Source organism: Vanessa cardui, chromosome 14 (genome assembly GCF_905220365.1).
Source record: "Vanessa cardui chromosome 14, ilVanCard2.1, whole genome shotgun sequence".
NCBI lineage: Eukaryota > Metazoa > Arthropoda > Insecta > Lepidoptera > Nymphalidae > Vanessa > Vanessa cardui.
In genome coordinates this window covers 3,918,845-3,946,364 of record NC_061136.1, presented here as the reverse complement: position 1 = coordinate 3,946,364, position 27,520 = coordinate 3,918,845, and the positions used below count along the sequence as shown (strand labels likewise).

The 27,520-nt window shown below is 33.9% G+C and overlaps 1 protein-coding gene across 1 annotated transcript in view; it reads left to right on the top strand.

Moving 5' to 3' along the window:
- The window catches only part of LOC124535075 (C3 and PZP-like alpha-2-macroglobulin domain-containing protein 8), a 240,584-nt gene that overhangs the window by 104,502 nt on the left and 108,562 nt on the right, over nt 1–27,520 (top strand). Inside the window, exon 3 of the mRNA XM_047111123.1 lies at nt 12,084–12,265. Within this exon, the coding sequence (XP_046967079.1) occupies nt 12,084–12,265 (182 nt within the window). The remainder of the gene's footprint in view (nt 1–12,083; nt 12,266–27,520) is intronic.

The window sequence follows — 27,520 nt, the reverse complement described above, 5'->3', positions numbered from 1 at the left end:
TCATTACGTTTTGAATATCCTTAATTTTGTCATTACGTACGTATAATTTAAGGAATCATTATAAAATGACATCGACCTATATTGGTCTTTTATTTTCTTATTTCAAATATTGTTCAATTCTATTCTATATATTTTTTTAATCTGTTTTTTCTATTAATTGTGTTATATTTATATTAACTATACTTATTAAAGTCAAATAGATTTTTATAGTTAATAGTGTAAAATTTTCACTGCTGTGCTAAGACTTTCTTTGAGGAAGGTTAGAAGCATATTCCACCACGCTGCTCCATTTTAGATTGGTAGATTCACATGTGGCAGAATTTTGTTGAAATGAGACATACCTCACGTAGTTTTAATTCATTCATTCGCTAAATTATACACACAAATTAAAATTAAGTAAAAGAAAAGTAAAGTAACAGTCTGCAAATTTCCCACTGCTGAGATAAGGCCTCCTCTTCCGTTAAGGAGAGGGCTTGGAACATATTCCACCACGCTGTTCCAATGCGGGTTGGTGGAATTCACATGTGGCAGAATTTCTATGAAATTTGTCACATGCAGGTTTCCTCATCGATGTTTTCCTTCACCGCTGAGCACGAGATAAATTATAAAGACAAATTAAGCACATGAATCAGCGGTGCTTGCCTGGGTTTGAACCCGAAGTCATCGGTTAAGAACTAAGATGCACGCGTTCAAACCACTGGGCCATCTCGACTCACACAGACACTCACAGAAATTAAGGACATGAAATTTCAGTGGTCTTTGCCTAGGTTTGAACCCGTAATCATCGGTTAAGATGCACGCGTTCTATCCACTGGGCCATCTCGGCCCAACCATTGATTGCTTAACACAAATCAAAGAATAAAACCATTCATTACATCCCGTCCTTCTATCTTTGTCAAGTGACAATTAATAAAAGAACCTAGCTAGACAATTTATTAACACGTACCGAAAGGAGATATGACGTCAAAGTGGAGTCAATAAAAGCTACTAAACCTCCGGGTCACTCGGCTCAGGGGTGGGGACTATACATGAATAATTTATTAAGACGTAATGAGCCGCAGGCAAGTATTCAGCCGCTATACAGTTTCTATGGACGCCCTGAGGGGTTTCTTAAGGAAAGATTCTTCGGATAAAGCCGGGCCGTGACGGCGGATAAATAATTATAAAATTCTGAAAGATTGTGCGTTATTTTAACCTAAAAGTTTTTAAGTGACGTTCATTCGTGTTACATGGATGGAAGGCATAAAAAATCATGTCGTTGAAACATGTTACATAATAAGTTTTTGCAGTCGATAACTGCAAAATGACAGGCGAAATGTTGTATTACTATTTGGAAATTTTCGTGATATATTTATGAAATAAAAATAAAACTACTTTATGTATTCCTAATTCTTACGTAATTATTAGAGTTTAATGTATACAGAATTTTACATATATTAATATCGTTCATAGTATTACAATATTTTTATAAACATTAAGTATGTTATGATATACTTTCAGAGACTGTTATTTACACGCCATTTTTAGAATATGTTTTAATCGTTTGTTTTTTTATTTTTTATTTTGGATCGCTTTCGAATTTTAATTCAAACCTAACCTGAAATACATTATTTATTTATTTAAGTTCTATTTTTATTTTCAGTAAATTCGAAATTAATTATTGAAAGAAATACAGCAACGTCTAGATGTATAATGACTTTATGACTTTAAGTGTACTTATGACGCATTTACCATACTTCGTGTGTTCGGATTATATGTTTTATCTGTTTATATAGCCTTAGATATAAATTATGTGGTTTAATAGATGGTTATTCAACCAGTAGGCACTTTTGATGTAATCAATGTCAGCTGCGAGAAAAATTAATTAATTTAATCACCGAAAGTCAAACTTTCATAACTACGTTACATAACGAACTACAGTCATTAATAAGGAACCCTTGATGGCAATTAATATGCCGACAATAATACGTAACTAATTGAAGTAATCGAAGTTTCTGAACGGAAATGAATATTTAGTTTGAATCTATACGTTCGGAAACATCAAATTAATCGCTTCAGTAACAAGTATTAAGGGATATTTAAAGTAATAATCGTTCGGAATCCAATCCTTATTACCGTTAGCGTACATTTGTGGTATCGTAAAGGCTGTACGGAACACGAGTGGATGACGTCACGTGGTCTCTACGTGCTTGTTATAAGAATAGTATAGTTAAAACGTATACTGTATGTGAAATTGTGGTTTAATAGATATAATATGGAATAGTAGGAATTGTCATGACAATTGACATGAATTTTCTCTGACTGAAGATGAAAGATCAGTCTTTCAGTCATATAAATTTTTATTAAAGACTCTTTGGAGGAAAAAAGGTGTAACTTAACTTGAAATGATTCGCGTGATATTGTAAATGTAGCTATAGATGATATACAAGTGAAACGTTTTACAAATCTATATACAACAACAACAACAACAACAACAGCCTATAAATTCCCACTAAAGGCCTCCTCACCCTTTGAGGAGAAGGTTTCAAATCTATATAAATATTATAAATATGAAAGTCACTCTATCTGTCTGTCTGTCGCTCTTTCACGACCAAATCACTGAACCGAATTTGATGAAATTTGGTATAAAGCAAACCTGAATTACAAGAAAGGACATCAACTGCTTTTTTTGTTTAACACGTGATAAACAACACCCTAAAACGCGAGCTAAACCGCGGGCGACTACTATATTTTTTTAAGGGGTAAGTTTTGCGGACGAGCCTTTGGGCCACCTGATGGTAAGTTGTCACTGTCACCCATAGACAATGACGCTGTAAGAAATATTAACTATTCCTTACATCGTCTATGCGCCACCAACCTTGGAGATGCTATGTCTCTTGTGCCTGTAGTTACACTGGCTCACGCACCCTTCAAAAACTACTATTACTAGTGACAAATATAATCAAAAAATGTTCTGTAATTTAGCTGACACATTAGTAATAGTGTCGTAAAATGTAAATTATTACATTTTACGATAGTATTTTATAATCATTTTTGTAGTTGCCCGTTTTAACTATCAGATTGTATCCCCAATTTTAAAACTTCGAAGTAAATGAGATGTGTATATATTTTTTACAATAAATAATACACGAATCTTATATTACATACTAGTGACCCACCTGGGTCGACGAAGCGTGTCTTCATCTACCATATTTTTCTGTTTGACGTCATCTCACAAGCAACATTATTTCCAGCCATATCGTCTTGGACACAATTTATCCATCGTATCTTTAGTCATCTAAAGCTATCTAATCTAATCTAAACATCCATGCTCAAGACCTTCCTAACAAAATAGTCCTCATTAAATATTATATGTTAATGCCAAAGTTTTTGCCAAGTAGTTATAATCAACTATACAAAACTCTTTTTTATTTCATTGGCATGTCAATAATATTGCACAAGAAAATTTCACGGATGTGCCCCAAAAACTATACAAAGTTCCAACTCAATCGAGTGAATGATTCGGTAAATAGTTTCCGAACGGACGGAAATGGGAAGAACCGACGAAATAATAATAACCCCTATTATTTTCTCATGGTACGGACGTACATTTTTTATTCAATTAATTTTATAATAAGGTTTTTTGCCAGTAATTTAACCGAGATGACCCATTTGTCTAGAGGAGATGGAGGCCTTAGCCCAACACCGTGACTTTTACAGGGTGTTTCTAAGTGTGGCCTATAAATGTACTTCCGCTGGTCCAAATTTTCCTCTTAGTTTTGAGGAGAGGTTCAGGGCTCCACCGCGTTGTTCTTGTCGCTGATGATCCCAAATTCAAAACTGCTTGGGGTTTGAAATCGAAATCATATGTAAATATTTACGTCTTCTACACGCTGGACCATCCCGATACATTTGTGCCTATAAAAGAATACAAATATTCCAAGTTAAAAAAACCGACTTCCTTGTACTGTTTTTCTACTTGCGAGTAACGATTTTAGCAATGAATTATAATTATTTTTAGAATAATAGTTATAAAATCGAAGAATCGCATTAAATTCAAATTGTAATCATGAATAGTTGTTTGTTGTTTTAAATTATTTTGTACGTCCATTATAGATTTTTTATTCTATAAAAAAATCGATTACATCTGGAAAATATTATAACGAATATAAATTTTAAAATCATATCTAAAGATTGTATGAGTTTCTATAAAAAACTCCCCTCATACGGTACCAAGATCGCTTACAAAGTAGAACCATTGTACAAAGAGTTTTGCTCTACAAGCACTTTAAAACATAGGTTAAGCGGCAGACTACGACATGCGCAAAGCCCGATAAGGAGAAGAATTTAAATTTTGTTTTCTTAACATGTTATATGATTTTCAAATTTAGAATTTATTTTATGAAAAAAGTGTATTCTAAATTTAAAGTTAGATTATTAGGTTTATTTTTTTTATTTAAACATAATAAGGTGCAACGGTGTTCCGAGATACAGCCACAACTTACAGATACATAATAATAATGTAATTTTATAACACGCTATTTATAGATAGATGTTAATAATACTAGAAACCCGTCACGGTTTTACCCGTTTTAAATTCCTGCTCCGCCCAACGGGTCATAAATCATAACGTGATACTATATTATTGGTAAACATTCTCAATAAATGGGCTTGCTAGCTATCATATATATATTTTTAAATCGAACTTGTGTACCCATTCTATTCAGCATCATAATATTTGTATATTTATGAAACGGATAACCTGCTGCTGGATATGCTCTGGGATTAATAAGGTCTAAAAGTATTCATCTATCTCGTCTTATCCGCGTAACCCACGCTCGAATGTGTATTGAACTACACAACTCTTCGAATATTGAACGACAAAATTAAGTCACGTCACGATACACTTTTCTGGCTCTCCGCTGCCGTAAGTACGTTGAAGTACGTAACGTTGGTGAAAATAGGTCATTTTCCTCAGGCGATATCGGAAATTTTCGATGACCAAGCTAATCCGATTGATACCCGGATGAGGCTTTGGATTGAGAGGTATATTTAAACATGTAAAGGATTTATTGCGTAAATAAATGCAGTCACTTATTGGTGATGTAATAATAGATGCTTAATATTATAAATAAAGAGAGCCAAAATGGCCTAGTGGTTAGAATGCGTGCATCTTAACCGATGATTGAGGGTTCAGACCGTGTTAAGCATGTGCTGAATATTCATGTGTTTATAATTCATCTCGTGCTCGGCGGTGAAGGAAAAAATCGTGAGAAAAAAAATGTGTCTAATTTCATAGAAATTCTGCCGCGTGTGTGTACATCAACCCGCATTGGAACAGTGTGGTGGAATGCGTTCCAAAAACTTCTCCTCAAAGGGAGAGGAGACCTTAGCCCAACAGTGGGAAATTTACAGTCCGTTGTTATTGTACTTACTGTTGTTATAATAACTTCTTATTTGCTAACTTTGCTAACTGACCCGTTGTTCAAGCGATGACTATTTTCGTTATTAATAAGGTGTGTTTTTATGTATCAAGTAGTTTTAATAAATTTAGAAGTTGCTCAAGCTGAATGTGTATTGATACACAGATTGCATAATAATATATCTAAAAGACCTTATTTTACCATTACGTTTCGGACTTGTATTTTGCAGAAATGTTAATGATTGGTTTTAGTAAATTAATAAATGCAAATACACAATATACGACCTATATGAGCCCGGATACACAAGAGTGTATTTATTTATTCGTCTATGTACAAAACTACATATACGACTTCTACGCGTATCTTTAGCTCTAATCATCACGGTTTCAATGTCTACATTTTTTATGATAAACGCTATTTTTTGTTTAATTCTTAAATATAAATCAAGATAAATCTGCTTAGTATAATGCGTCTTCATTTTTGTTACTTCGTAAATAAATGTTTTGAACAGGATGTGTAAGGACTTGTGATCGATCATTGAAAATCTCTGATGTTTCCGTAAATGTAAGTTTTGTTTCATGTTACGAAAACTTTGAATAAAATGTTGTAAATAGTTTCAATACACCGGGGATGTTGCCAATACATCCAAGAACAAGCGACGTTTTATGTATCGTAGTGATATATTTACTGAATAACAAAAAATAAATATTTATTTATATGATAATTTATTACTGTTTGTACATTTACACAATTATTAATCTGATGCGGTCAACAACAATAAACAACAACAAAATAACCTGTAAATTTCCCACTCCTGGGCTAATCCTCCTCTTGGGGTTCTCCCCATATTCCACACGCTGTTCCTATGCGGGTTGGTGGAATATAAATGTGACCAAATTGCGATGAAATTAGACACATACAGGTTTCATCAATTTTTTTCTTCTCTACATGAATTATAAACATAAATTAAGCACATAAATATTCGATGGTACTTGCCTGGGTTTGAACCCGCAATCATCGGTTAAGATGCACAAGTTCTAACCATATCTGTGGTCTCACATCTTTATTGTTCATCTTAAAATATTTATATCATTATTACTGTAAAAATATTTGTGTTGTACAAATAAAAGTATTAAAATGATTACTAACTTAAGCCAAAGTTAATGTAACTTTACATATAAATTTTACGAATTAAACAGGAATAATTCTTACCCTTTTTTATATCGCCATTAGACTTTCACGAATTACAAATGTACGTACTTATTTTGAGCCGGGATCAAGTCGGATTTGACGTCAGGGGAATTTTTACATCAAATATTACGTAAAATAAAACGAAATGTCAGAGAACATAAAACAAGAAACCAAAAAAGGGATGAAATCAATAAAATAAATTGTTAGAAATCATTTTGTTGTAATTGAAATCGATTATTACGGTAGGATTACGACGATTATTAGTGTTTTTATATAAAAATATTGCCTATTAAATAATAGCTCTAGGATTTATTTGGTGGAAGTGCTTTGTGCAAGCCCGTCTGGGTAGATATCACCCACTCGTTAGATATTCTACCGCCAAACAAAAGTAATTAGTATTGTTGTGTTCCGGTTTGAAGGGTGAGTGAGCCAGTTTAACACACAAGGGACATACCATCTTGATGGTGCATTGGTGATGTAAGGAATAGTTAATGCTTCTTATAACATGGAGTATAAGAAATGGTTAATGTTTCTTATATCATTTTCTTATAATAGGGAGTAACTACTAATACATTAGTTTTTTTTGTTAAATTCAAACGCGTACAAGGTCGCGGGCACAGCTAGTGTTAAATAAATATATATTTTTAGAACCAGAAGTAGGAAGTAGGTCAACCTCTAAAACAATTATCTTTAATTTAAAATAACAATCAATACCACAATAGAAAAACATTTAGTTTACAACACAAAATGATCACATTACATCGTAATAATTATATTCGAGATCTCAATGTGTCAACCACGAATCTCCCGCCTTTTCTTTTTTTTTTTTAAATGAAAATTGTGTGACTTGACGCAGATGTTGCTTGTTTGTTCCAATAATATTTACTAATATTATTGAAGTTGTTTACAAGATGTATCAGAAACAAGTAATTTAACATCTTACCGAGACTCGGGATTTATTTAACATACATTGAGAACACCGATTCTCTTAATTATATCCGGTTCTCGACGAATCTTAATTGATTCTGTGTGATTATTTATTCAACGAATGGAAACGCGTTTGTTTCGAGGAAATGGATTCGTCTGCGAGTTGTAGAAGACTTTATTTTCCGAAAGTACCGAAGTGGTTCGGAATGAATGTGGCCATTGTATCAATCACTTCGATTAATCCAGCAATAAACCCGGAATTCTTTCCAATCTAGTTCAATGCGCTAGTATAAATTGTTCAAGGTATTCCTAGAGCATGCGATAGTTCACTGGAGTACGATTTTTACTGGACAACGGAGATGCAGTAGGCCTTGCTTTGCTTTTTTTAAATTGCATTAAACGTGAAAAAAGAACAATTGATATAAACCAAGCAAAAATGTTTCTGTAGCGTTTTTTTTCAATCAATTGAGTGGCAAAGGTATTTAAATTTAATGCCATTAAATAAAATGTATAGTGTGCATCAATCAACGAATAAAAATTTTATGTGTTTTTATAATCGTATTCGATGTATATATTTTACGATAGGCAGACGAGAAAAGGCTCACCAGATGGTAAGTGGTCACCACCGCTCATATACAATAGCGCCACCAACCTTGGAAACTAAAGTTGTATTTCCCTTGAGCCTGTTTTCTGGCTTACTCAACTTTCAAACAGATACACAATATGCAGTAGTTACTGCTATTTGGAAACAAAATATCTAATGCGTAGGATACCCAGACTGGCTTGCATAAAGCTCTCAAATAAAACTTATGTGGTATATTAAAGGATTTCATATATATCTAACATCACTATACCACGATTCCAGTACTCACTTAACCAATCACAGATACAAAAAGGAACCCACAATATATAATATCAAGTATCTGGAAAACAGTTATAGATTTTCTACGGATGCGGATACGGATACAGATATATAAGAAGTGTACGGTATATCTGTTTCACCGTGTAATCCTAAAACATCATTCACAAGACAAATAGCCTCATAATGTCTCCTTTTGATGAGGGTAAGTTGAACATTCGTAGGGGATTTATACGTATGGTACAATTTTATCTTTATCTAAACACGTGCTTAACATTATTAGTTTTCATTGGGAAAATTATATATTTCCCTACCCACGATGTAACACCTAAAGGTGAAAGGCCACAAACTACTGAAATAGGTTAAGTTGTTTCAGATACTTTAAATATATAATAAATTGTAATAATTTAGCTTAAAGTGAAAAGTAGCTTACAAATGATCCGCAGTGGGGCTACAGCCTTCTCTCCCTTTGAGAAGAATTTGGAGCTGATTCCACGTTGCACAAGAGAGGGTTTTCTTCTTTCCCTGCTTAATCTGAGGTCAATTATAAGCATATTAAGCACATGACATTTCAGTGGTATTTGCCTGTATTTGAATCAGCAATAATCAAAGCTCAATTGGTTGGTCTATCATGGAGCTGCCCGAAATTATTAATATCTATATAATATATTTAAAGCCTTGTAACATACTGCATCTTTTGGTAAAGTCAAAAAATAATCCTATCAAATATAATATATAACTGGGTAATGTGGGATCTATACTACCCCCGAATGTTTAATTTCATAGCTTGACTAATTATTAAGACTGTTTAAACATGTGCATGAAATGGCAGTCATGTTAGGATGGACGTTACTTCTAAATTGTAATTATTTTAAAAGCACTTAAAAACCTTCACAAACGATAACCGTTTTCATTTCTAAACATCGAAATGTTTTCTTTATGGAGTATCCCACAAATTAAAATGACAATGATATGATTAATGTCAATAAACTAAACTGTAATTTAGTTACGTTGACTAAAATTCGATCATATCGAATTTGTTTCGGGAGAATCTTACGAATTTATTAAGTGATTGGATATTAAATGATACGTAACGTTTTGACCAACTTTTCTATTTTATTTACTGAGACGTTTTAATACTATTATACAACATTTGATGCTTTTGCTCTTTAAACAGTTTTTATTCTGTGTCTTCTTTGTGCCATTATTTATAAGTTGCGATGAAAATTTCTTCTTTCTCAACTTTCTGCTTCTTCTATTTAGATTGGGTTCATAACTTTAACTATTAAAAGTGCATTCCACTTGCAAGTAATGTGTATCTTCACTATTTTATGTAGGTAATAATCTAATATATATAAATGCACTGCACAATATGGTATTGTTTCACAGGTACCATGTTACTGATATGACACCAGCCACAAATACTATCCCTGTCCGAAATCTTAACCATTCTTTATGTGTTTTTTTTTATGGTATTGATTGGCGGACGAGCATATGGGCCACATGATGGTAAGTGGTTACCATCACCCATAGACAATGACGCTGTAAGAAATATTAATTATTCCTTACATCGTCAATGTGCCAGCAACCTTGGGAACTAAGATGTTACGTCCCTTGTGCCTGTAGTTACACTGGCTCACTTACCCTTCAAACCGGAACACAACAGTAATGAGTACTGTTATTTGGCGGCAGAATAACTGATGAGTGGGTGGTACCTACCCAGACGGGCTTGCACAAAGCCCTACCACCAAGTAAACCTGTGTACCTTATACCTGTAGCTACACTGATCTTACCCAGACAGTCTGTTGTTTTGTTATTGCAATACAAATCAACTGACTATTAGCGATATAAAGATGATAAGTTTTTGTTGTTTTTAAGAAAAATTATCAATAGGTTAAAACCTAATTAATTACATTAAACTTCTAAAAGTCACAACTCATTTGATATATGTTGTAACCGAAATAGTTGTTCAGTTGATCAGCTATCTACGTCATTCCTACCTGCCTAATTATTCAAATCTGAAGCTCCTAATTATTGATTGTCAAAATTATAATAATAATAGCTATACTGCAAGATCATTTGGAAATTCACTGCAGGATACGATCGCGAAATTTCCGAAAGAGTTATGCAACATTGTATGATAACTATAACCTGTAAAGAAGATGGTTTTCAAAATTTCACAAGTGATTTCTAACATATTAGTAATACTGTTTAGGAAAAAAAACATATCCGAGCAAAAAGAGCGTAAGAGACAATGTTTTTGGGTTTAGTAAATCTTTTTTACTTCTGAGTTATAAATAACGAAAAAACGTACGTTGAAAAAGAACATAAAAAAGTTGAATCCTATCTATTGTTTTTTTATGCGAGTGATACTGTTTTAAATAATCGTTCGGGAACGACTGGTATGTTTAAACGAAGGAACACGAGAGTATGTCAAACAAAATTCCGTATTCCGTACACATGAAGGAAATACAATAATTTGAACGTGTCCATACGATTTGTCGCAATGCAGCTGTCTGAAGTGGATTTTTCAATATTCGTGTGTTTGATATTTCGTGTTAGTCATTTTGTTGGCAGTGTGTTACTAGTAACAAATGTTCCCTTATTTATTTCGATGTTTGCTAGTTTTTTTTTTCCTTGGATTTCTTATTATTGAACGTTTCGATTCGTGTATTACATGAACGAAATATTTTATCGTTCGGAAATGTTTTTTTATTTTTATTTTAATAGTTGATTAAAGGTTTCTAGTGAATGTTATGTTTGTATTTTTGAGTAATATGAGCGCATGCATTATTAGTCAAATAAAGAACACTAGTTTTCTAGTATAATTATTTTTTTCGTTATAATGTAACGTGGCAAATGGGTTACCCATTGATTTTAAGTGGTTACCACCAATTATGGAAATGAAATGTGCCTGTAGTTACGCTGGCTTCACCTCACACAGCTTCCAGCTTGCTTGAATAATTATTATGACGCTTATAAATATGGCACTCACACATAACTGTTAAGCAACACCAAAGACAATCTTTGAATTTATCCCCAAAATATTAATATTTTTGGGATAAAAAATACTAAAGGTTAGATTAAATTTGATAACATTAAAAACTAATGATAGTCGTAAACAGACATTGTTATGGCCAGACCAAGAATGGAATTCCATTGAGAATCATTGGTTTGCCTTATCTTTTTATTTTTTCTTTATGGAATAGGTTGACGGACGAGCATATGGGCCACCTGATGGTAAGTGGTCACCATTACCCATAGACAATGACGCTGTAAGAAATATTAACTATTCCTTAAATCGTCAATGAGCCACCAACCTTGGGAACTAAGATATTGATATATGGCACAAGGGACATTGTGCCTGTAGTTACACTGGCTCACTCACCCTTCAAACCGGAACACAACAATACTGAATACTGTTGTTTGGCGGTAGAATAACTGATGAATGGGTGGTACCTACCCAGACGGGCTTGCACAAAGCCCTACCACCAAGTATCTGTCAATTCGTTGCGTCAAATCTCAAAAATATGAATATTGTTGTGTAATAATACTCCAGACAAATTAAAATATATATATTTTTATTTTTTTGGTCGAAATATTAATTATCGATAGCCCTCGAGAGACGGGCGGATACAAAAGTGTACAATCAGTATATTTATTGAGGTTGAAAACATTTGATAACTAAATAATTTTGTTCACAGGGGCTTCTCAGTGGTGGCGCCGGAGGTTGCTGTCCCTGGGAAAACAACGGCTGTCCTCGTCACTCTTCATGGCAGAGCTGAAGATGGAACTTTGGATCCTCTGAACGTAACCGTCAGACTTGAAACTCAAGATGCTGATAATGATGTTAAGCTGTTGACAACGGCCAGTCAAATGATTACAGGTAAGAAATAGTTTATATTTACATTTGTTCTTATTTTACCTGATTGGATGATTGGATCTTATCATCAATGTACTCTTGTTATTGATAAAGCCTGTCAATACTCCATTGCTGAACCAAAAAATTCGTCTCGAGGAGAAAGTGTCTTCGATGACATGCTTAAAATTAATACTGATCAATAAACTGCCACCCACATAAAATTACTGTTCAACTGTTTTAGCGTCAAATTTTAGTAGAAACTTGAGTTTAGTTCTTGTAAATTAATATGGTGTAAGATGCACACCACGTTCAAGTTTACTAACTTGCTAACTAAATAAAACTTCGTCTACAAGATATCTAATAAATTATTTAATTAATATTACAGTATTCAAGACCAAAACTATTATTCATACAGCTACAGTACTATTCTAGAAGTCATTGGTAAATCGTATCTCACGAATTTCACAACTGGTTTACGGTGTCTCGTCATATTGAGGCCTGTATCCTTGAAATGGTGTAATATTTGTCATGATTGCGTTCTGTGAGTTTCGAATTAGTTCTTAAGATTACGTCTCTTGAAAGACAAAACTACCGAAACTGAAAATATATAATCCAAATCAAATTTAAACATACTCTAATATATTATTTTAAGTGATTAAATTAAATTTTAAGGAAGGTACTATTAAAACGCGAGAGCGTAACCTTATAATATGAAACCTATTCTTAAATAGTATATTGACATTTTAATATATTTAAACTGAAAGACGCTGGTAGACTTCCCCAATTATTTTTACAACAGCCGTTACTCGCATCCAGTGGCTTCCCCACGACCCTCGTCAAATTAGCAAGTCCACCTTGTCCAGAAGATAAGTCCCTGTCCAAGCTGCGTTTTCCGTTTCGTAGTCACCACGCGAGAACTTTTCTGCTTCAGTTCGGTCATTCTTCGGACTATGTCGGTAATATTCGCCTAGTGATTTCGTCATATTTGATTCGGTCTCGTAGGAAAGCTCATAGGGAGCATAGCCATCTTCAATGCTCTAGTGTGTCTTTGAGTCTTCTTATGAGGCGTTTAGTAAGAGTATGGACATATTATGTACAGCTTCATTTACACTTAATTGATTATTGTAAGAAGATTAATATTGGTAACAATAACGATACTGACACTTAAAGCAATATTTACTGATATTTTTGATTAAATTTATGCAGCTTATTGTATAAGTTTCAATATCACGTACGTTCCTAATACTATTCTATACGACTTCACCCACTCCGAAACTTGGTCGGTAAATAAAACTTCTTGAACCAAATATCTGAAAACTCTAACGAAATTATTTTGCATGAGTTATAAAGTTCACAAGAAGCGCGCTCCGTAAAAGTGTTTCCAACGGTATTGTGAATTATCGACGTGGAAGTTTCTAGACGGAACCAGGATATATATGCGATTGTTTGAGGGTTTATTTGTTTGTTTGTACCATACGACCTTAGTTTAGCCATCACTTTTAAAGAAACGTAATTATTTTACAATAAGGAAAAAAAGTACCAAATCATAATTGTGATGATCATAGCTCCGAGTATCCATTCCCTTTAATATGAAATTATGTATGACGATTATAAAGATAGACTTACGTTTGAATACATATTAAAATAATAAAGTAACGATTACAAACTGGAAACAAACCTAACTTGCTTTTCAAATTTTTTTGGAAGACAAATGTTCTGATTAATGGTATAGTCAACATGTTCCAACATGTTCTAAGATGTCAAAAATAGCATTATGCAATAGCCAAGAGATCTCTTGTAACTCTCAAGCACTATACAAACAGATACACTATACATCTACTGGTTACTCTGTTGGTACTAAATTAATCCTTTTGAACAATTTCAGTATTCAGCTAATTGTCAAATTGGTCTAATTTTACAAATCGTTCAGATCAAAGTTAGCCCTAGTTCATTCTAATTTTACACAGACTACTTGTCGGTTAAAAAGCCACCTACCAATATAACGTGTCTGTTTCTGACTATTCATTATACTGTTAGTATTATGAATAGACCAGTAGTCGCCAGCGGCTTCGCGTTTATTATTATTGGTTGTTATGTGTCAGGCAAAAAATAGCCTACGTTCTTCCTTGAAGTTCAAGTTTGCTTCGTATCAAATTTTAGCAAATAAGATTCAGCGGTTTGGTCGTGAAAGAGCGACAAACAGACAGACAGACAAAATTACTTTCACATTAATAATATTAATAGAGATTGATCAACATCACAATTTTTCACTTTTTTCTTAACTTAAATCTCCCGAGTCATGTCTGTAGACCTTTACGGCTTACGGGCACTTACAAACACTAAAATAACCAAGATTTATAAAGAAATGGAAAAAGTTATAATATCATGTGTCAAAACTATTATATATCACTGGATATACCCAGTGTGGTAATGGAGATATTCAGAATATCAATTTACGACGTCTAAGGGAATCATAAAGGCATTTCGTTGTCTAGAAAACTTTAGCCATTTCAGTATTCATGGAGGAAGGCGCTAGAAGTTTATTCGGGTTCCGTTAATGCATCTTAGTTTTAAAATCCTTTGTAGTCAGTGTCCTCGCATGCTCTTCATTTTCTAAAGTTAAACCGCGGTTTGAAAGCAAAGTACGATAAAAAATATTCCTACTTTTCTGAGATTTACGTTTGTTCCTGAAAAGTTAATTCATGACGTCCATGTGACTGATCTAAGTCATGGCGTGTTAAGATGATCCAATATGACCTGTATACATTCAGGACAAGTATAATATTACGTGATTCGTTTAATCAATTGTGAACTCTAAAATAACAGTATTACTGTTTGATTTTATTTACGGAACTAAAAAAAATATAAATGAACTTCATCATCATTATCAGCATGATATTTTCTAATTCATCTTAAAACAAATAAGTCTTTTAATAATTTGATCTTTGCTCTAGAATACTTATCAGCTTTGTGGTATTTATGCACAACATACTCAGTCAGAACTTCTTATGAACTTCTTTATAAACTTGGTATTTAACGTTTGACTAACTTTAAAAACCTTTCGCATATTTATAAATTGTGATTATGATTAAGAATTCCTCTTATCGAAATATATGGTTGTTACGCCTTATATATCAATAAACGGGATAGAGATATACATCAAGTAACGCTAGAAAAATTTTCAACCTACTTCAAAAAAGGAGGAGGTTCTCAATTCGGATCGTATGTTTTTTTTTCTATGTTTGTTACGCGATAACTCCGCCAATTATGAACCGATTTGAACAATTTTTTTTTTCAGCGTATAGGTAATACCTCAAGGGTGTTCCCATTTAAATTTAATAATAAAAAACAACCCCTAAGGGTGGAGAATTGGGGATGAACTATTTTATAAGCAATATCTCCGCCGATTATAAACCAATTTGAACGATTATTTTTTTTGTGTTCACACATTTGGAGTCGGTTTTATTTTTTTTTTAAAGTTATTATATTCGGCGTCGTCACTGATGACTGAATACACGGCAAAGATTGTCTTATAAACCATATCAGTCAAGCTGGAAGACGGAACAACAACAAGTTTATAATCGCACTTTTGTTAAGTGCCTTATTTCATTCCTTGACAGACATATTAAAAGAAGTACTCCGACTCGTTCTAACTTATCGCTCTGGACTTACCTTTTAACTCGATTCTCATTCGTTTTCTTCCAACATGCACTTGATACATGGTACGATCTTTCTTAAGCCCATTAATCAAAGTCTAGATACTATCATAATGTCCTGTCTCCTTCTGCAGAGTGCAAACTGGATTATTTTGTAAGTTAGTTTAATAGGACTTCATTTAGAAGAATAATCTATTTTAAGAGTGGTTTGTTTGTATTAAATCTCATAAGATTTAATACAAACTTTGGAATTAAAATATAATGTCGATCTTTTTAAAAATTTTTAGATTCGTAATTTTAGAAGATAATTTTAAACTAGTGTAGTGTAGTTCTTGGTCGAAATTCGATCATTTTTCATTAATACTAATAAAAAATTAAGCTCAGTTGGACGATGTGGTAACATTGGCGATATTCAATGTTTTGTATTAAATATTAATGTGTTTCTCTATGTGTGTATGTGTGTTAAGCGCATGATAATGTGTTTCATTTTTAATTTTATAAAGAAATATTAGCATTCTGCACTCAGTTTACATATTACAAACTGTGCTAAAATTACTCAAATGCTTTAATACTTCATCCTTAGCGTAATTTTCGTATGTGGGTACAAAGTTGTGTTTCTGTTATGAATAATGTTACGATATTATAAGCCGTAATAATATCATAATTAAGGTTCAGTATTGCGTCCTACATTGCGTAAATTTCGATATTATATGCGTTCCAAATACTACCTTTACATACTACCTCACATACTCCAATCGATAAATAATACTTTTTCAACCAAATTTATGAAAACTCTTACGAAACTATTTGAATTAAAAGTATATCTTAAGTTCCCACAAATATCAACCGCTACTATTTACATCTCGTTTAAAATGATAGTCAGATTCATTCAAGATAAAATATACTTCCCAGAAATTATGAAACATCATGATAATATTTATTGATATCGATGTGAACGTATGTTTGTAGTTTATTTTATTGATTGGTTGATCAAAAGGTTACTTACCTAAACTTACCTGAACAATATGTAACGAGCTGTTAGGTAACATATACGATTTGTATTTACCTTTTGTGGTTGGCATCGTTAGAGCGACAATTTTGATTAAAAGGATAGAAATCTTGTTCAACCGAGCGTGTTGTGAATCAGTGTTAATAGCTCAAAGCAATACTGTATCGCAAATATTTTGTCTTAACGATCCATTGGGGGTTGATTGCAGGTTAATTGAAGCGATACTAACCAAACGCTTCTCGAGTCAAACTAATTATAATGAGTTATATTATTGGCATCAACTTTTGTATATATCATTGAAATATTATTGGTGTTAAAAGTGGCTTGTAAAAATCCATCGAGATAGGGGTCATACTATTACACGATAATAATAGTAACTTGATTATAGTAGCTTCACGTTTAATACGGAGCGAGGTTTAATACACGAACACGAAAAATGTACATTTCTCCGTGGTGCGGAGGCCGTATCATCTATTTGATAGATTGTAGGAAAGAGATAAGTATATTGACATGATGCCTATTGAACACAGAAAACTATGGTGTACGTACTTTAATAAGGGGTCACTTTGACCACCTTCAGCACTGAATAAATTCAATTCGATCACATTACATCATTATATCACATCGAGTTTTAGTTTCTTAAGCTTATTGATACCTTTAATAAGGAGTCCTTAATACTCAGTACCGCAGAATTGGTAAGAATAAAAAAATTATGTCGCTGGCAACGTGTTCAAAAGTGCTTGTAAAAACCCTCTTGAATATAATGTAGTTCGATTTCGAATTTAGATTCGAACATCATGTTTGACTTGGTGGTAGGACTTTGTGCAAGCCTGTCTGGGTAGGTATCACCCACTCACCAGTTATTCTACCGCCAAATAACAGTACTCAGTATTGTTGTGTTCCGGTTCCGGAAGGGTGAGTGAGCCAGTGTAACTACAGGCACAAGGAACATAACATCTTAGTTCCCAAGGTTGGTGGCACATTGACGATGTAAGAAATAGTTAATATTTCTTATAGCTTCATTGTCTATGGGTGATGGTGAACACTTACCATCAGGTGGCCCATATGCTCGCCCGCCAACCTATATCATAAAAAAATGCAAGTGAGATGAGCTGACCAATAACATATCATTACATGTAATGATACAATTCGAAACATTACATCGGGGAAGGAGAGAAGAGTCGCGCATCTCAGTGAAAAATACAGACGAATGTTCAAAAAGGAATGTTACATTGTTACATTACTAGCGAGAGATGCCGGCGACTTCGTTACAAACAGATTTTTAGTACAAAACTGTTTTAGGTACACTGAGAGATAAACAAAAAATTAAACAAAAGGGAACCCTTCATTACATTGATAAGTTAAAAATTCAATAAAAGTAATTTAAAATAAATTAAATTTAGTGTTCAAATTTGTTTAATATAACATCAAAACAATTTACGAAACGAATAAAACTCAATTACACGTCGGGATGTAATCGCTACAAACATCAAATTCAGATTTCCATGACGGGGTGCTAATGATCATAGTAATTGCTAATTCCATCGAAGAAATCGAATTTGCTTTGCAGCGCATCTAACGAACCGTTCACTGGCTGTCAGCTGCGACTTCCATCAGATGGAACGGAAAAATTAGATCTTGCAAAAGGAAAATCTCCTTGTTAGAACACGTTCATTGGACACGAACGAGTAAATATGGATTCTGTTGACATCGTTAACGGGTTAGCTTGTTTTTTTTTTTCTTTATTTGGACTTTTTTGGGGATGTTACCATTGCGGTCTATATTGATGCTATGATAACTAAAGTAGAAACAATATTTCAATATGCACTTTGCATGTGATATTTACGGGTACAGATAAGGATTTTGAGTATTTAACTGCTTCCTTAAGGTCACAGACGCCTTTGAAGTCACAGGCAGACTACATGGCTCATCAAAATTCTTATTGGTACTTGTGTTGTGTGTGTGTGTGTGTTTGTGTGTGTGTGTGTGTGTGTATGAATTGTTGCAAATCATAAGGATATAATTCCGATTCCTCACCCATAGTTTTTGGAAAAAAATATATCAAAAATTCCAATTACAAATAAGAGTTTAATTATACAACTTTTCATGTAGTTTTATAAGGCTCATATATGCAGTATTTATTGTAGATTACTAGTCAGTATATGTTTTGAGACATTTAAACTCTACAATAACATAAAAATATATCGTATATATAATATATGTTTATTCAATACTTTCTAGGAAGAATGGTTCGAAATTTTTCTCTCATAATATTTCTAGTTGTAAATTAATTAATTCATTCAATTATTTATTCTTTCTTATGACATGATTAACATAAAAACATCAACTTAAAAACAAGATAAGCGAGTTAGAGTCAAAACTCAACTTCGTGGATAAGGATAAGCGCAAAAACAACCTTGTCTTCTTTGGCATCGAGGAAGGAAAAGCCACAACTGAAACGGAGCTAGTAGACCTCATAAAGAACATCATAATAGATATGGGAGTACACTTTGAAGCCTTCGAAATTAACAATATATACAGAATCGGTAAAAAAGAACTCCATAAAAATCGCCCTGTAGTAGTTTCACTCACAACTATGTGGAAAAAACATATAATTTTGCGAAATAGAACTAACCTTCAAGAAGGTGTAAGTATCAAAGAAGATTACCCTAAAGAAATCATAGAAAAACGCAAACAATTACAGCAGCAAGTTGAGGAGGAAAAGAAAAAAGGGAATATAGCTTACATAAAATACGACAAACTGATAATAAAGAAAACATATGAAAGCAACAGAGAAAAGAGGAAAAGGGAGACTTCAGGATCACCAAAATCATCATCACAAAAGAAAACCAACGCAGGAAACATGTCAAGCTTATTGAACACACAGAGCAACACCCTCTCTAAAACTTCAACAAAAGAAATAATCAAACCAAATATACTGAACTATGTCGAGAGAGGGAGATCGGCTTCATTAACGAATCTCTCAAAAAACTGATATGCGACTCCAGGATCCAAACAACTCTAACAATCACACCACCAAACTCAAAATTCAAAAACCGCACCCCAAGCCGGCTTGTCACCGTGGGGGAAGAAGACAAACACCCTCCATATAAACCGAAATACCATATTTGGAAACACCCTGAAGCAAACCCAAGTAGAAAAAATATGCACAAAAACAAATCAACCCAGATAAATCAAGATAAAGAGATCACCGAACGTTTACATATCTGCACACTAAATACGCGGACACTAAGAACAGATGAGAGCCTAAAAGAACTAGAAATAGCCACAACTAATATAAAATGGGACATAATTGGCATCAGTGAGATGAGAAGGCCAGGAGAAGGGATAGAAGAGAGAAATGGCTATATCATGTTTCACAAAGGGGAACACACCGGACATAGAGGAGTAGGTTTCCTTATTAAGTCTAAACTGAAGAAGAACATTATTGGATTTGAAGGAGTCTCTGACAGAATTGCGGTGGTCCATTTAAAACTACCAGGCTACAAAAAAAACTGGGCCATCTTCCAAATATACGCCCCAACAGAACAAGCGGGGAAAACAGACATAGAATTGTTCTATGAGAGTATATCAGGTGCAATAACACCGCACCTCAATAACAACATAATAATCATGGGCGACTTTAATGCACAGATTGGAGTAAGGCAAGCCGGAGAAGACCCCACAATCGGGAAATTCGGGCATGGAAAAAGAAGCCAAAATGGACAGAAACTAGTAGAATTCATGATGGAAAATAACCTTATCTCAATGAACTCACATTTTAACAAGAAACCTAAAAGCAAGTGGACGTGGTGCTCCCCAGGTGCAAAATTCAAAACCGAAATCGACTATATTATAACCAACAAAGCAAGTCCGTTTACAGATACCAGCATAGTTAAAAACCTTAACTTTAACACAGACCACCGCATGGTAAGAAGCTGTCTTAGTCTAAACCAACCTAAAAGATCCAGGATAAACCTAGTAAACAATAATACGTGGAATCAAACATCAGAATATAGCCACCCCACTAGTGCCCACACAACAATAGAATTATTTAACGAATTTTTTATCTACGATGATGAAACTACGATTAAATACAAGAGATTACAAAACAAATTAAAAGAGATGCTGGTCAGCAAACCCAGAAACAAAAAAAGTTACCTAAGCAAAGATACACTGGAATTATTGGACCAAAGAAGATTTCTAATATCAAATAAAGGAGATGTGAAAAGACGCCAAAAAATTGCCAACCTTAGCAAGGAAATCAAGGAGAACATGAGGAAAGATCGCAAGAAAGAAAGGAATAGAGTTTTGGAAGAACACATAAAAAAAACAGGAGGTACAAAAAAGGCTATGAAACAACTAAGCGAACAGGGGAAAAAATGGATATCGAAAATAAAACAAAGCGAATCTTACTTAACTAATCGACTCTCAATACAAAAATTAGCTACGGACTACTACCGCCTATTATACTCTGATAAATACGACTCAAGGTTGGCCATAGTTCAGGAAGAAATCGAAGCAAACGAAGAAAAAGTAGACGAAATGCCAGAAATCCTTACATCAGAGGTAATCAAGGCAATAAAATCTCAAAAACTCGAGAAAGCCCCAGGGCCAGATAAGATAACTAATGAAATACTCAAGGGAACCTTAGACGAAATCAGTCCTGTGCTGGCCAAACTTTTTAATGAAATTCTACAAACAAGGCAAATTCCAGAAGAATGGTACGATTGTCACATAATCTTACTGCACAAAAAAGGCCCTAGAGACGAGATTGGGAATTATAGGCCAATCTCCCTAATATCAAACATTTATAAAGTATTTGCTAAAGTAATTCAGGAAAGAATATCATTAACACTAAACGAAAACCAACCCGTAGAGCAGGCAGGATTCAGGAAAAACTTCAACACAATAGACCACATTCACACAATAAAACAGTTGATTCAGAAGTACAATGAATACAACAAACAAATCTACTTGGCGTTTATAGACTACTCAAAGGCATTCGATAGCATCAGGCACCAATACATATGGTGGAGCCTCGAACAACAAGGGGTCGAGAAAAACTATATAGAAATACTCAGGAGCATATACAAATCTAGCAAGGCCAGTATAAAACTAGAATCAACAGGAGAATCATTTCCCATTAAAAAGGGCGTGCGCCAGGGCGACCCTCTCTCCCCCATACTATTTAACGCCGTACTTGAGCACATCTTTAGACAACTAAACTGGGATCACTTTGGCCTGAACATCAATGGAACTCGCCTAAACCACCTTAGATTTGCCGATGATCTGGTGCTACTTGAGGAGAATCCAGCAGCTATAGAAGAAATGATGCAGAGCTTAGCAAATATAAGTAGAGAAGTCGGCCTGGAAATCAACGCCGGTAAAACAAACTTGATGACAAACTCAAGGGAGATAGACGTTATGGTGGATGGTATCAAGATCGAATATGTCAAAGAATATACTTACTTAGGACAGATAATATCACCCTCTGAGGAAATGACTAAGGAAATAAACAGAAGAATAGCCCAGGGATGGAGAAAGTACTGGTCATTGAAGGAAATAGTGAAGAGTAAGGATCTAGGTAACCAGATAAAAAAGAAAACATACGATACCTGTATTTTACCAGTTCTCACTTACGGATGTGAAACTTGGTCGCTAACACGTCATCACAGGGAAAGGCTAGCGAAATGCCAGCGTGCCATGGAAAGAAGCATGCTAGGGTTAAAAATCAAAGACAGAGTCAGAAATGCAGAAATAAGAACGACAACAAAACTCACAGACATTCTTACCCGGATAGACGCTCAAAAATGGAGATGGGCTGGACATATGCTACGCCACCCCATTAACAAATGGAGCAAGCAAGTCACACTCTGGCAACCAAGGGACGGCAAAAGAAGTAGGGGTCGTCAAGTCAGGAGATGGGAAGATGACTTGAAATTGGCAGCGGGACCACTCTGGCTGAGAGTAGCGAGGGACAGGGTGCAATGGAAGGAACTGGAGGAGGCCTATGCCAAAAGGCAAACCGAACTTAGGGACCTTTTGTAACTATAAGTTCAGGAAATAAAGGCTATTATTATTATTATTATATTATTATGACATGATTTATTCTATAAATAACGTTTCATTGCATTAAATGAAAACTTACACTTACATATTTCTTTCATTTATCTTTTATGTCTTATACAAACGTGAACGCGGAAAAATATATGAATGAATTTCTCTTTATTCTCTTTATAACGTTAATGTTATTACTGATTACGAATGAACTTTATAAAAAATTACGAAATTGCCATTGTAAAAAAAATATTCTTTCTTAATCTCCCATCTTTCAATCGATTGCATGGATAACAAAAATATGAAATGTACCCAAAAAGTTAAAGGAGTGTTTAAATGGAGTAGAATATTCCGACACATTAAATTTTTTGAAATTAATTAATTCATATAATTTAATAATAAGAACTGTTATGTAACCGTGGTCGCTGATGATCAAACTCACATATCCCAATAAATTTGGGATAGACTCCACTGTATAGTCAACAGTGATGCCTGCATATCAAGTCAGATTAAACAAACGATTTTATAAGCATAGTATCACCATATAAAACAATACATACAAAAAACACGTAAAATATAACTGTCTCGATGTTGTTTTTTCTGTAGCTATGATGTATTTTTATTGACATGTTCTGTAGAGTCATAACTTGTACAGAGCAGTTACCCGGCTGGCGTAAAATAAAACAGAATGCACAAAATTTAAATAGCTCGAAAATAATTTTATATCAACATAAAAGAAGCTCTAACAATACATGGATGTAAATAAAACGCATACTCCATACAGCGTACGTTTTCTATAGTACTTTTAATAATTTCTTTATTATTTTAGTCGGAACATGAAAACTTCTCTCTCAGTCCAATGGTTCCAAGCGTTCTACGAAAATTCCTTTGAATGAAGTCTGGTTGTTTGTGAGTCCGAACAAAGCCAATCTTCTCGGATTCCTATGCAAAAGGTTCCCTGAACAAAATATTATATGGTATATCGTTGCTTTGTGCTCATGGAAATTTTATGTCGCCCGTCTCTGCACGAAGAATAATAAGCAGCCAATTTGAAATTTGGTGCCTTTTAAAAGATTTCCAAAGGAATCTTCGCTCTTTTTAAACACGGGTTCCGACCTCGTTTATTCTTGCTGGCCAACCGCTTGTGACTGACGCTAGATTATAACAAAGGATTCTTTGTATTATGAAAATAGTTTTGCTCAGATTTTTACACATTTATAGGTTATGCAGGGGTTTTATTTTGTCTGCTAATGCCTGAATGCGTTTGGTTTATCTCATTGACATTGATATTTCAAAATACTTTATGAAATATTTTATTTTTGAAATATCTTTAATTCAATTCTGTATTTTTAGAAGAATGAATATTGATATGTCACTGTTTTTTTCGTATCAATGGCTGTCCATGGATGTGAATAGGTATAGAGGTAGAGGACGACCAAAGAAACGATGGATGGTTTTGTGTGAAAGATGATATGCTTAGAAAGAATATTATTTGTGAGATGACGTCCAACAGAGAAGTATGGAAGGAGACGACATGCTGCGCCGACCTCAAATACAATTGGGATGAGGACAGGAGGGTGATGAATGCTATACATATAATAAAAATATATATTATACGTGTGTTTTAGAGCTGAGATGACCCAGTGGTTAGGTTGGGTTAGGTTAGGTTAGCTAGTTAACTCGCAATCATCTTAATCGCAATGATTGTGGGTTCAAACACAGGCAAGCACCACTATATATATATATGTGCTTAATTTGTGCTTATAATTCATCTCATGCTCGGCGGTGAAGGAAAACATCGTGAGGAAACCTGCATGTGTCTAATTTCATCGAAATTCTGCCACATGTGCATTCCACCAACCCGCATTGGAACAGCGTGGTGGAATATGTTCCAAACCCTCTCCTTAATGGAAGAGGAGGCCTTATCTCAGCAGTGGGAAATGTATAGGCCGTTACATTACTTTACTTTACTATGTGTTTTTGGAAATTGTGTTCATTAGTATATATATTAGTAATAGTTAAAAATACGGTTAAATCATCGACGAAAAATAAACGAAATACGGCATAGCACAGTCATAGAAAATTAAATGCAACAAAAACACAATATATCTCTTATTGAATTTATACGCAATTTGTCCAATAGCAATACTGGAATACAAATTCGTGTCTTATTTGTGCCAAGTATATTCAAAAACGCAATCTTCAAATGGAAACATGTGGTGAACGTCTGCATCCAAGTGCATGAAATTGTATTCCAACAGTTCTGTTACTGTGAATCGATGTGAATATTTCAGTATTATCACCAATTGATCTTTGGTTATCGATTGAGTAAATTCCTCTGTTATACTAAACATTTTATAGACTGATAATATTTAGGGAATGTTATGTAATATTTAACCTTTAGCCGGCGACGTGACTATTTCTTCTCGTAAGCTTCGAAACGAGATCCTGACAGGATTTTAAATGTAGCTCATTTAAACGGCCTTGTTGACATCCCACGAAGAATTGTAAGATCGTAATGGTATAATATTATAAATTAATTGATACATTTAATTGGACTCGAAAAAAAATATACGTTTTGTTTCTTTTTAGTGTTCGTAATTTACCGATAAAAATTAATAATTTTGTAATTTTTTTTTTTGAAAACGAGCTTTGTTATGTCTCATCATATCTTTGCTATTGATTGTTGAGTTTCTTTACCTGAAGCCAATCTTGAATATATATTCAGATTATTCTTACCATTTAAATACATCCTCATCGATACTGCACTAAAACATCGTGAGTTAACCTGCGTGTGTTTAATTTCAACGTGATTATGCCACATGACACTGCTGAGCTGCTGAGCTATTGAGAGCCTGAGATTTGACCCAAGACCACATGACCTTGGTTTGTGATGATATAAGACGCAATTTACGGTCTTATATATAACTAGCAGACCAACGAGGTCCAATACATAAAAGTTAAAGAAATACATAAGATAATAGTGTAATAGAAACTCTTATCCATAATTTAAATATGGAATGTAATTAAATATTACCAAGAAAATGTACATTCAAGGCATTAATTTCCTCGTCATTATGGAACAACAAACAGAAAATTCAAATCAATTAGTAAAACTTTTAATTGAATCCACCTTAAGCATTGACGGTTACTTTTCTAATTATTCCCCGAGCAGATTCGGAATTCTGTCAAAAACATGCGGTGGAGACAAATTGCTTTCAAGCATTGTTAAATAGTGGAAACGCTTAAGCGTTCGATATGCAAATACATTTCGTTACTATAAGTGTAAATTTACTAAAGGTCTTATATAAAAGTAACATTATACATAACAAGTGGATAACTGCGTATGTTACTTACGTTTTACTTTTGAATAATGATAGTGAGAAGACACATACCTAAATTTATATAAGTACTAAGTTTCTTGACGGTTCTTCTCAGTAGAAACTACAATCTGAACTGGTAGTAGTTTCAATTAATATTGTACAAAGACGATATAAAAAATCTTGTAAAAGCCTACTCAAAAAGTTTAATTGCATTTATTTTATAGAACTAAATATTGAGAACGTAACTCAAGATGTTCCTGTAAAATCTTTCAAATCATTCAATTGAATCAAATTCAAAATATTTTTTAAAGAGTTGTAAGTGGTGTTTTTATTAAAATTATTGTCGTAGAAGTTTATTTATCTGGTATTATAATCATATAGATATTCATATACCCACTTAGCTTAATTGGGTAATAAACTAACTACAGGGCTGTACATCCCGAACCACATATCGTGTCAGACCTGGCTATTGGATTGTCTCAGTCCATTTTAGGACATGTCCATTGCTTGGAAACTAAGAGTATGTATACACCCACGGCTTGGAAAGCACGTAGTCATTGGTACTGTGCTTAAACTCTTTTCAGTCGGTTTGGAATTGCTGTCCCAATAGATGAGAGTGAAAGAAAAAAGATTGCGCTCGTTTTTTTTTGCACACACATTTGAGCACTAATGTAGTGAGCTACTGTACAAGTGTACACGCGTAAAGCCTTGGGCAAAGGCAGTTATTGCGATCCTTTGAAACACTCGATACGGTGTGCCGTTCTCGTTAGGTTTTTTTAGCAAATGAAAACTTTAAACCGGATTAGCTAGCGGTCGATAGCAATTTTTTTTTGTTTACGTTTGTTGTGGATTCGATCTACAAACAAGTAATTTGCGTAAAGAATTGGAAACATCGACAAAACAGACTTTTCTATCAATAATCCTATAATGTCCGATTGTTGAGCAAAGATTATCTTTACTGGAGAAGAACACTAAGAGATTATTTCGCCACGCTGAATACCACGCCACGAAATAATGTATATGTACATGTATATGTGTATTCAAATTAACACACACATAATAAGGCACATGAAAGCAACATTGGTTTTGAAGCTGCAATTTTCGGTTAATACTAAGTTAATCTACGAGGCCTAAGTTCACTATGTAATTACAAATTATAATCCATAGTATCCAGTTGTTACTCCAAATCGCTTGACGTAAATTATGCTAATATAGTTCTATTCAAAACATC